The 12,791-nt window shown below is 41.4% G+C and overlaps 1 protein-coding gene across 1 annotated transcript in view; it reads right to left on the bottom strand.

Annotated features, from left to right (window-relative positions):
- LOC109033252 (frequenin-1) overlaps positions 1 to 12,791 on the bottom strand; it is a 282,836-nt gene that overhangs the window by 213,984 nt on the left and 56,061 nt on the right. Inside the window, exon 3 of the mRNA XM_072304796.1 lies at positions 9,581 to 9,698. Within this exon, the coding sequence (XP_072160897.1) occupies positions 9,581 to 9,644 (64 nt within the window). The 5' untranslated portion in view covers positions 9,645 to 9,698. The remainder of the gene's footprint in view (positions 1 to 9,580; positions 9,699 to 12,791) is intronic.

Here is a 12,791-nt window from a genome sequence, read left to right as displayed (position 1 = left end):
CTCCTCAGGCGAAAAAACTAAAAAACTTAATTCTACGAGAAATTCAGGGGAGCTTCACCGTACTATTAGACAACATGTTCGGAAAGCGTGTTACACTTCATAGGGGCGGGGGAATAAGAATGTAACATCTGCTGTTCGGCTACGTTTCAATCTCTCAACCGCCAAATCGCCATCGAATTGTAGAATTTTCCGCAAGATTTTTCGGAAGTAAACCGGTATTGTCGGCGCGACTCGGTGGCGAGGTACAATTCGTCGCTTCTCTGACAAAAGGGCGTAACTAAACTTAGAGATGAACCCGGGAAAGCATTGATTTATATGGACAACAGGGCTCATTGCCCAGTGTAATTACGTCCTAATGTCAGGAGGTAGACGATCTACCCGTAGAATGTAAACAAGCAGTTCCAACGCCCAAGCGTTGGAGGGCGCTTCTTTGACAAAGCATATTACTACCAACTTATGTACCCGAAGACTGACGAAGATGGAATTTAAAGTGGGATTCTTTAACCGCAAAACCCTTCAAAACTTCAGATCGACCGCGAAGATCTGAAACTTTCCACAAGCACTTTGTGATGAATTTAAGTTGGTGGTGAATGGAAACATAAAGGATGCACTGTAAATCAGACGACGGGAAAGAGTAGAGTATCTGTATAGCGAGAGTATAGACAGATGTGAAACTCCGAAAATCCATCAGGCCTTCACCGATGCCTCCGCGAATAAAGGTAGGGCCCAGAAATGCAGCCAACCTATGAATTTCAATTATCCAGAGCGATTTATTAATACAACTGTTACGAACCATCGTTTATAAAGCACATATTTGACTTAGTTCTTGCATAAATTTACTAATTTTTGTGGAAGAACGCTCATTTATATACTTTCTTAGCCATCTTCGTTAGAATTGGAATCTACAGACTGGCAGTGAAATTTTGTGCGTTAGAAGTTGGTTAGAAGGGTGGCTGCACTTTTGGGCCCTAAGCCCTCCATGAAGCGATCTGTCCATACTCTCGCTATACAGGTACTCTAGGAAAGAGCGGCGGAACCTCTAAAGCTGGTGCGTCAACGCGATCTAGCGGACAGCGGCGTCGCGACGCCGCGAGGTAGGGCGCGCAGGTCGCGGGGGAGCGGGGCCGCGTGAAGAGGAGTTCAGCAGTGGGGAGGGGAAGCGCGGGTCGCGGGGAAGAGAGGGACCGGCCGGCCGGCGGTGACATCGGCGCTGGCTGGACCATATTCACGGCGCGGCGTGAACGCCAGACAGCGCTAATGTCTCCGCTAACTGGAGTTGGGGGTCCTTATTCATTCTCTTGGTCCATGACATAACCTTAAACCTTCCGCTCAATGCCGCAAACAGCTGACGTGTCGATGCTGCGCCAAGAAAATGAACCAATCACAAAGTAGCACAGTAATACGTCACTAAAATGAAGAGATCACGTGACTGTTCGTAATATTTTCAAATCGATCTGAAAGTACTGCCTCGGATATAAGTATTTAAAGCATAAGGAGGCCCTAAAATACTTTAACCAGGTAATACGTCCGTGCGAGATTGTTATGCTTAAAAGCAAAACATTTCACGAAAACTTTTACGAATACCAGATGCAGAAAAAAATCCAATTTTCCCGGGTGTACCAGAATGGCGTCATTACCCATAAGGCAAAAGGGCATGTAGTATAGTACATGTTACATCGGGGGAGTCGAACGGTTGGAAAGGGCGCATCTGGTACCCAGAAGCGCCAAAACGGGCCTCTAAATATTCATCCAGTCAATACTGTAATACCCCGGTATGCGCGAGGGTTACGTTCTTCGAAAACCCCGCGGATACCGAATTCGCGGATACGGGGGCATTGGTCTTATGGAAAATGAATAAGGGTTAGGGGACATGTCAAATGAAAAATGCTTACATTTACCTATGGTTTGCGGAAGAAAGTCACTGGAGTTGGCTGTTTCATTTTACGCCGTAGATCTTTTTGTATTTCAATGTATGGAAGAAGTAAACTGCTGAGGCCTCGTTGGAAATTTAGTGCCCTTTCTATGTGCGGATCGACACGAAGTGTGTTTTTTTTTCCTTTTTTTTTGCAAGAAAACAAATTTTGAATGATTTGAAATAAAATAATTAAGTAAGGTTAGTAAAAGGAAAACTTTATCAATTGGATTATATTTTGTAAAAAGGAACCATTATTTCGGGTCCATTTTAGAAATAACATCATACATGCCATTGGTTTTCCTATGCAGATAGGTGCTTTTATGGGAGAGCCATAAATAGTGGTTCCTTATTGCAAAATTTAATCCAATTGGTGCTTCACTTCCATGACAGTCTTCCCACAGTCATTTCATTCATGCCAAGATTCTCTTCTCCGATCGCGGATAAGCGAGTCACGGAGTCACGGATAGCGGGGTGATGCCGAACAAATTCGATCGCGGATAAGCGAATCCGCGGATGGCGGGGTCGCGGATACCGGGGTATTACAGTACCGTTACCTCTCTGACGTAAGGGCGTATCTCAATTTCCTCGTGAGCCCTGTATCACGTATGAATCCATGCTTTCTGGAGCTAGTGCGAAAATCGAGATACGCCCTATCCCACTCGAAATTCCATTGAATCCCACTCGTAATGGAGCTGGTCTGCCATATTGGAAAAAAATTACGGTCATCTGAACCGACCCTGGAAAAAAGTCTTGAAAAAGTCCAGGCTCTTAAAAAAAATTGATTGGAAAAAATACTCCTGATTCAATGAGGGTTTTGCTTGAATCGAGAGCCAAGACTTTCAACTTAAGCGGATTTTCCTTTCGTTTCAGGCGAAAATCCGATTGAATCAAGAATATTTTTTCTTGTTAAATGCTTTAAGAGTCTGGAAATCCGTTCGATATCCCTATGTTTGAACAAAGCACAAAAAGCCATTTTTTAGCCATTCGTTTTTTTAGCCTTGTTTACCCATATTTTAATTAAATCTCCTCTTTATCCCTATATTTGCTGACACCCTTAACAGATCCATCTCAATTGAACGGCAATCCGAATCAGAGGAAAATTGACCTTTTGTGTAGAGGGCTTTTAACCAACCCCATCACCACACGGGTCTCACAACATGAAATTACAAGTCAGACTGCTGTGTAAATGAGGCCACTAGGGTTTCCCTGCATACAGAGAGGTCTGCGGCCAGCCTTTAAACTAATGCCCCGATTAATCTTGTGGGACTCTCAGTCCACGGAGGGATCATCAAGAAGGTCACCAATTCATGATCGGCCACAACGACCCATCCCTCGGTTGCAACGAAGTACCTCTGATACCTCATAACGCTATTTGTGGTGACGTCACCGAAGATATTCCCCGTTATATCGAATTAAGTCCAAACAATAACAATTACAGGACCTCTTTGATGCTACCAATGAGAGTTAATCGATATGAATCGATTGTATGTGTCGTGGACTAATAGCGTTTATTTCAGACGAAGGATGATGACAACGGGACTGAGAAGCCGACTCAAGTTTGCCAGATTGTGTGAAAAAACCTGCATATTTCGTGCTGAATTGTATGGAGAAATGTGCTGAATTTTCAGCACAACCTGGCAACTGTGAGCCGACTAGAACATTAGAATAATAATTCGTCGCTCCACGACAGAAGATCGTAACAACAATTCAATGTTGCCAGATTTCCTGTCGCAAATTGCATTTCTCTAAGGGAATTTCGGGTATGTCTAACAGAAAATTTAACTGATTTTTCTTCTGATCCCAGGAAAAAATAAAGAAAATTTTGGACAAACATTGTGCAGGTATGCACTTGTCAAAAGTTGAATTGTTTGAGTCAACTTTGCAACCTTGGAATCGAGTTACGTTCCTTCGTTCGGGGAACGACGAATTGTATGGGACCCTGGAGTTCTGTCCTCCAGTTACTGATAGACGAAACAAGAGCATTGAAGCTAAATTTGGTCGTTTTAGTTTCCTTAGGTACGGCAATTAAGACGCGGAATGCCGCCGCGGAATCGTACGCGGCGGACGCAAGGGAAATCTGTTACACGCGTTTCAATGGGAGCGGCAACTAAGGAGCGGAGCGACGCCGCGGCGTCCGCGGCGTCACGGCGCTCCGATCTGTCGAGAACAGATCGGAGCGGAATCCCTCGGAGATTCCGCCTCGTCCGCCGAGGTTTTCGATGATTTTTCATGTCTATGTGCCGAAACGTGGATCGCGGTGGAGAAACCAATGGAAAATTGCGGGCCATCGTGACTTATTGGATTCATGAAAGAAAAAATTTTTTAGCACGATATCAACGCATGGCAATCCTACCTCGTGCCAGGTGCAAATAATACCACACAAATAGGTAAAAGAAACATGACACCTTTTTTCCAGGAAATAAATCTATAAAAACAAAACGGAATAACTATTTTATGGCTTTTTGGCATCTGAACAATTTATTTATACGTTGCTATATATCTATAGAGAAACCTGATCGACCAATCTTTTTTTGAACATCATGGCTGAAAGTAAAAAAATGGGTGTCTTTGCTTGCAATGTTGCAACTCTCTGCTCAAGCTTTATTCGTTAATTTGAAACTATTGATAGGGAGCTTATCTTGAACTTTTTGTAAACATTTTATTGCTGTATGTTGGAGTTTTTTGCCAACGTGCGTTAAAAATTGTTTTGCTCATTCAAAAATACTTTTAGAAATTTTACAAAGGGATATTTTGACTGGTATTCTCGTAAAAAATATTGGAGCTTTTGAAACGTGGTGAATGTTCATTGTAGCAAGGCACAACACACCTACACTCGTGAGTTATCATCGGATACTGATGACGAGACTGCCGACGGACGCGGCGGAATTTTGGAGGCGATTCCGCTGCTTAGTTGCCGGGCACGGCGGAGCGGAAACAAACTCGACGCCTCGCTCGCTCGGGTCGTCCGCCGCGTCAGATTCCGCGGCGGCATTCCGCGTCTTAATTGCCGTACCTTTAGGCGTTGAATTGTTCCTGCTCGAGGACTCGAAAGATTCAAAGGGTCAGGGTTGTATCCAAAGTCGTTCCTTACACATATTTTTCCTTTAGTAAGCCCCATACGGTTTACATTGCGCCTCAGAGGAGGCATTTTGGAAGGACAATTTTAACTAAACTCGAGCAAAATTAAACATAGTAACTTCGGCAATTGTTCCACTGCAATCCATTGCAAGGGATAATAAGAAATCGCCACCGGGGGGGGGGGGGGGTGGAGGATGCGCAAGGCAAAATTCTATGATTTTGAAAACATTTAAGGTCGATACGAACTCACCTTAAAATATTCAAATCCCGGAAAAATGTATTATTTTTTTCTTTTTAATTTGTATTCTTTTGTACGGGTAGATCATTGTAATCCCTTCTAAGGGTCTATCTGCAAAATTAAACCATTGATTTTTACTCGAGCTTCGTTAAAATTGTTTTTTTTCATGATGTTAATGTGAAGGACCTCTTCACACCTCTCTCAATCACAATATGTATATAGACCATATGAGGCCTCCTAGGGGAGGGAGCTGTTGAAAAAGCGCATAGGGGTCCATCCCTAAATTACGTAACTCTCAAAAAGGGAGGAGAAGGGTCGTAAAGAGTGTTACGTAATTTTATTTTTACGTGTTAAAGGATAGGTAAATACGTCACAAGAGTGTTAAAAGGGGGAAGGGGGTCAAAAAAGTCGAAAAACGCATAATTGACGGAGGGACGGCACCTCAAGGCGAAGGCCTGAAATTGCTAATATACATAGTTTTTTCAGTGCTTAGAAATTTTAGTGTATTTTCCGAAGGAAAGATACACTATTTGTAAATTAGACAGGAAGTTTTCAGAGACAGTGGACAAAAACAAATTGGATCTAGAGTCCAGACTCTTGAAAACATTGACAAGAAAAAATACTCTTGATTCAATCAGATTTAAGCTTAAATCAAAAGGAAATCCGCTCAAATTAAGAGGCTTGGTTCTTGATTTAAGCTTAAATCGGATTGAATCAAGAGTATTTTTTCTTGTCTATGTTTTTAAGAGTCTGAACTCTAGCTCCAATGTGTTTTTTTCCAGTGGAGTAAAAGCTCAGCGAAAGCACAATAATTTTACGCTGAACCGGCATCGTTGTGGTGGTATTTCTCCCTCCGTCGGACTCATCTCTGACCTCGCCGCACGTAATTAAGCGGCACATGGCGCGGCTGTCCTGCCGTGCTAAGGAAAAACGCCGCAAAAGCCTGCCAGCGTTGCCAAAATTCCCTTTCATAAATCACGCATTTTGTTGGAACTTAATGAATATTTTTCTCAAAATTTTGCAGATTATTCTCTACACGATTTAATCTAAAATATCAGAAAATTTCAAGGGAAAATATACTCAAGTAACCTCAAAAATACATGTTTCATCCGAGAAAATTTGGCAACTCTTGAATGGTCATAAGGCGTTTTTCCTCAGCACGGCAGTGTTGATCTCTCTTAGTTGCGGAAAAGCTATTCACGGATTTTCGACCAGGCGGCGACTATAAAAGCACCTCTCAAGTCGTCGCCGCCCTGATGTAAGAGCGTATCGCGATTTCTGCATGAGACCCAAAAATCATAGATTTATATGTAAAACAGGGCTCTCGTTGAAATTGAGAGACGCCTTTACGTCAGAAGGCCGACGTGGTGAGAATCTCATTTAAATTTATAAGAATCTGGAGTGAGAAGACTCGGTGTCTTTATCCAGCACGTAAACTGGATATATTACGCCCTTGCGAAAATTCTCACCGCAAGAAGGGAGACAGTTGGCGGATCTTCACACATTCGCGAATACAAGATCCTATGAATTATTTTGCGGTCACGCAAATTTTGAGATGAACAATGATCATTTTCAATAGACCACCAGACAAGGTACAAGTTTCAGCATTCTGATTTATGTTCCTTATCCAAAATTTCACGTAAAACACGATGCGCACAACAAAAATTACCAAAATAAACTCTTTATGAAGATGTGCAATGATTCTTGATGCGTGAATTCAAACCATCCGCTCATGAAAACTCAATGCTCTACGTGATTCACATCGCACGCTAAACGTTATCATGACAATCTTTGCGATTCACCTAAAAATCTGGCTACGTCGATCTTGACTCTTCGGCTCAGTTTTAGAAAATCGCTTATAGTTTGAACAACGCAATGTGGGAAATGAACGTTGCTCGATTGAGAAGCTTGCTGAAACCGTTGTAGTGCGCGATTTGCCTCACGTAGAGCTTTGAGTTTCTTGTGAGCGGGCAGTTCAAATTCCTCGTAACCAATCTGAAATAAAAACGTTAATATCTTCGTTAGAAGTTGATTTTAGTAATTTTCGTTGCGCGAATCGTGTTCTACGTGAAATTTTGGCTAAGGAACATGTATCAGATTGCTTAAATTCGTACCTTGTCTAGTGTTCCATTGGTCCAGTGTGATATCGTCGCCTTCCGGCCAAAGTATCACAAGCGCCAAGCGCCGTTTCAAAATTTCTCCCGCCATTTTATATTGTTACAGAGAAATTGTTCAACGAAGCTATCCGAAATTTTCACTGAATTTTCTTTGTGCTGCCGATAAAATTCTGATAAATTTTCAAACAGATTCAACCAACAATTTTTGTGTGAAAAATTAAAATAGCGGCGGAAATTTTGAAACGTCGCAAAGCGCTTGTGATACTTGGGCCGGAAGGTGACGACGTCACAGCCAACAATAAAACGATATGAATACCCACGAAAATTTTTCAAATTGACGTGCCGTCACGTGGCACAGTTCTTCAAATATTTGTAGAAAACAAACAGCAGAAATATTTGTGCTTACGCGACATTACAGCAGAGTCTCGATTTATCCGCGGGATAATTCGGACCAGAGCTTTCGGTGGCGATGCGTGAATGATCGAATATCGATATTTTCCCATTTGAAGCTATGGCGAAGAATCGATTATTAAAGTGTTCATCGCAAATATCCTGTTGATCGATCATTTTCCACAGGTTTACATGGCAGATCGATCGATATATCGCAAAGCACGCCGCGCAGCTGCCGAGCTACCGCGGATAATCGAAAATCGCGGATAAAGCCAAAATCAAGCTATTTAGCCTGGAGAAGTGATCAAAGGCTGTATTTTAAAATACTATTAACTTAAACAGAAAGGTAATATTTGTTCAAAATGAATACATTTTACCTGAAAAGAAGTGATTTTGGCAAACATCATTTATTTTATCACATATTTTTGTGTTTCAGGAGTATTTTAGTGACTTTAATATATAGAAGCCAGCACCTAAAAAATTCGCGGCTAAAATCGAAACGCGGATATTCAAGGCTCTCCTATAATTTGATAATTTTAAAAACAGGCAAGAGAAGACGCCAGATGACATAAATAAATTAATGGCAGTCACTTTTATTAGGCAAATATTGACTTTTCATAGAAGCTTGGGGGAAAATATCATAAGATGGCATTTTTATTTATGCTCCCACACACTTCAAACAAAGTTGTACAATTTACGGACGTCTTTAAAGAGAGGCTCTACATTCACGTCGCCACTTTCTTTCTGCCCTCAAAGAATTATAGTTATGTTTATAACGTGTGCTCGCTGAAGTGCATAGTGATTCTTCCATCTTCTGATGCACACTCTAACCGTTGCCAAATTTCGCATAAAATGACTATGTGAGGAGATGAAAATTTGAGAAATAATCATCGAGGAAAAGTGCGAAAAATAGGTAGCACGTCAAAACTGCCGTACAAAGTATAAACGCCGCACCTCTATTCGACACTATTTCAATTTTTTCTTGACAACATGCTGCTTTACAAAAAACCCAAGAAATGTTCATCCTTCATTTTGCCGATACATCTCTGGCACAACATTAGGAACTCAAAATGAAGAAAACGAGGCCTTAGGGAAATTAAATTCTCTTCTGATACTGCCGTGCTAAGGAATAACGGCGTATGAGCATTCAAAAGTTGCCAAATTTCCTTTAAGAAAATATTCATTTTTCAAGAAAGTTATGAATATTTTTCTTTGACATTGTCCGACTTTTTAGATCACATTACTATTGAAATCCTCTGAACAATCGGAAGAGATATGTTCACAAATGTTCCTATAAATTCGTGATTTTTTATAGGTCATGGTCAGTATCGCCTGATGGCTCATACGGCGTTCTTCCTAAACACGGCAGAATAGGGCAGAACGTGCTGGAAAAAAGTGAAACAATTGGACTGCATTTTGCAATTTGGACCTATAAATTCTGGCTCATCTGAAAAAACACTTATGTGCATAGGGAAACTAATGGCACATACGTTGTTTTAAAACTGGGCCAGAATTTATAGGTCCAAATTGCAAAATGTAGTCCAATTGGAGTGGAATTACGGCGTTTTTGCTGAGGACGGCAGAAACAGTGGCGTGGCGTGAATTGCGATGTATCGATTGTTCTGCCATTTAAACCTATGGTAAAGAATCGATTATTAAGGCGTTCGCTGCGAACACCCTGTTTATCGATCCTTTTCCATAGGTTTAAATGGCATAACAATCGATATATCGCAATTCACGCCACGCCACTGGGCAGAAAACTTGGCTGAGTCGATAAGAACCCTAAAAAAGTGTTCGGATGAAAAAGCGCGGAATCAGAAATGGATGAATGTGTTTACTCACAGTATGTATCTAACATCAACTTATCGATGGTGTCTTGTTTAAGTTTTGAATTCCGTTTTCCCATGGCGGCGGCTGTGTTTCAGTTATGAGCGTCTCGTGTGCATGTCTAGCGATACTCCTGTAACAAAAATCATTCAGTTTTGTGAGGGTGTGCGAAATTTTCGCGTTTGATTGCGATGGAGTTATTGGTAAGGAAGAAATTATAGGTACACAGGCTGGTATGAAACGTAAGAGACAACCAAGGGTGTCACTAACGCGGTGGATGACGTCAAAAACCCGACTTTTCAAAGGGCGATAACTCGGTTAATACTGAACGTAAAATGTTGCGGTTTGGACGGATTTTAATATTTTTGGCTAATCTACCAGAATCAAGCATCAAAATACGATTCTGTGACCAGCGCATTTGACCCATTCTGGCCTCTAGAAAGAGATACAATAACCGAGCAATACTTTCTCGACCCCAACGGGGAGTAAAGTTTAAAAACTAAGAAAAAGTTAGGTTAGGTTAATACTGAACGTAGAAAGTTGCGGTTTGGACAGATCTTAGTATTTTTAGCTAGTCTGCTAGAATCAAGCATCAAAACACAATTCTGTGACCAGCGCATTTGACCCATTCTGACCTCGAGAAAGAGATACAATAACCGAGCAATACTTTCTCGACCCCAACGGGGAGTAAAGTTTAAAAACTAAGAAAAAGTTAGGTTAGGTTAATACTGAACGTAGAAAGTTGCGGTTTGGACAGATCTTAGTATTTTTAGCTAGTCTGCTAGAATCAAGCATCAAAACACAATTCTGTGACCAGCGCATTTGACCCATTCTGACCTCGAGAAAGAGATACAATAACCGAGCAATACTTTCTCGATTCAACCGGGGCGTAAAGTTTAAAAACTAAGAAAAAGTTGTATTTAACCGAGTGTGAGGCCCAAGAGTAAGATCGATTTCAAATCCCGACGTACGACACGTCCAAACAAAACACTTTGCTCCGCATTCGAGCAACGTGACCGCAATACCAAAACACCGGTGCTCAATACACTTCAACCTTAAATCCATCGGGGTTGTTCCCTAATCTGAACACAGATTTTCCCGCGGTTCACTATTTGGATACACCCCAAGAATCGATATCAGAATGCCGACAAGCGTGTAAAGACAGGAGATAATCGAAAAATTGCGTGCCTGTCTTGTCAGTCTTCAATTAAAATCCGGGACTTGCCTCCCTTTTCCCTCGTCCTGCGGTAGGAGCCTCCTGCTGCCTTGCTAAGGAAGAACACCGTATGAACATTTGAGCGTTGCCAAATCTCTCTCGATAAATTGTTAATTTTTTAGGAAAGTTACGAATATTTTCCCTCGAAATTTTCAAGACTTTTCGGTGGAATTGCGAGCAAAATTGTCTGAAAAATTGGGAGGAAAATATTTATAAGTCTACCAGGAAAGTGTCTTATCAAAGGAGGAAATTTGGCAACGCCTGAAGATGCATACGGTGTTTTCCTTAGCACGGCAGTACCTGTGGGCATGAAAACACTTTCTTCGGTGAATACTTTCTCCTGCCCTGTTCTTTTGTAATGATTTAAAGAGGTCATGTTTTCAAGAGTGAAAATAAGTCGATTCATGACGAAGGACAATGAAGTGTATGGTTGTTGCGCTGTTAACTGGGTGAAACTAACTAGAGAGCCTATATGGACGGAATATCGACGGTGTACGTCGGCAACCACGTATCTTCCTGTCGTACTTTATTTTTTAAACGGAAAACTACTCAGCGGCAATTCTTTAAAACTGCCGTGATTTTTCCTCTTTGTGCGAAGAAAATTCTGCAAGAACTTCAAGGAATGATGTCAATTTGTTCTCCTTTAAAAAAATAACATAGAGGCGGAGATTTTTAGACACCGCAAACGAGATATGTGATTGCCGACTTATATCGTCGATATGGTCATGCGTGCTGTGTGTCAGTTTTAGTTGGTCGCCGTAAATAGGCTGATATGATGCGCTTACGGCCGTAAGTGAACAAATCCAGATTCGAGTTTGTAAAATTGATTAAGGAACGTCTTAAACATTCTTAATCAGGCTACCCCAAAAAAACGTGTTTATGAATTGTCAGTGGAGCACAGGAATAAAATCGCCCAATGAAAAACTCCTTCACTGGAACGGTTATGCAATATGAGCTCCTTGAAGTTAATATAGTTGCTTGTAGCGCCTGCGGATGTTTCTGGTGTGGCATGAAACTTACGAATGTTTTCCTAAACCTTGACCTCGGAGTGACTTGAAAACAGGTATTATATGAACCGGATTGATTATTACCTCTATGAATTAATGACAATGGACAGCTTTATGCAATAAGGAACTAGGGTCAAATTTTCGATTTTTTTTTTATGATGAATTCCGTATCAGGAGGGTATTTACTTACTATTGAGAAAAAGAAAATCCTCAAAAACAATTTTTATCCCGCTTCAGCGACCCCGCAAAAATTTGCCGTCGCAGGATCACGCGAAGTTCATTTTGCAATTGGGACCTATACTATGGTTCCCTATTGCGTAATGCGAAACTCGGATTTCCCATTTTGCAATTCGGAACTATAGACAGGACGGCATAATGCTTTCTCGGCATTCTCGGCTCCTGTTCGACCGATCTTGCTGATTTTTGGAACCGGGGGGTATTTTTCGACGGGAAACTCGAATTTCTGGTCAAATTTTGAAAATTCAGAAATCCAAGATGGCGGGTGTGGCCTAAAATGCTATCTCGGCTCCTGTTCGATGGATCTTGCTGATTTTTGGTATCCGGGGGTATTTTTCGACGGGAAACTCGAATTTCTGGTCAAATTTTGAAAATTCAGAAATCCAAGATGGCGGTGTGGCCTAAAATGCTATCTCGGCTCCTGTTCGATGGATCTTGCTGATTTTTGGTATCCGGGGGTATTTTTGGACGGGAAACTCGAATTTCTGGTCAAATTTTGAAAATTCAGAAATCCAAGATGGCGGTGTGGCCTAAAATGCTATCTCGGCTCCTGTTCGATGGATCTTGCTGATTTTTGGTATCCGGGGGTATTTTTCGACGGGAAACTCGAATTTCTGGTCAAATTTTGAAAATTCAGAAATCCAAGATGGCGGATGTGGCCTAAAATGCTATCCCGGCTCTTGTTTGATCGATCTTGCTGATTTTTGGTACCAGGAGGTACCGTAATAGCAAACCTAGTCTTAGAGATGTTTTTAAAACGTGTCAA

This window comes from Bemisia tabaci, chromosome 10, assembly GCF_918797505.1.
Source record: "Bemisia tabaci chromosome 10, PGI_BMITA_v3".
Lineage (NCBI taxonomy): Eukaryota > Metazoa > Arthropoda > Insecta > Hemiptera > Aleyrodidae > Bemisia > Bemisia tabaci.
The sequence above is the reverse complement of the archived record's forward strand: the minus strand, read 5'-3'. Positions and strand labels throughout refer to the sequence as shown.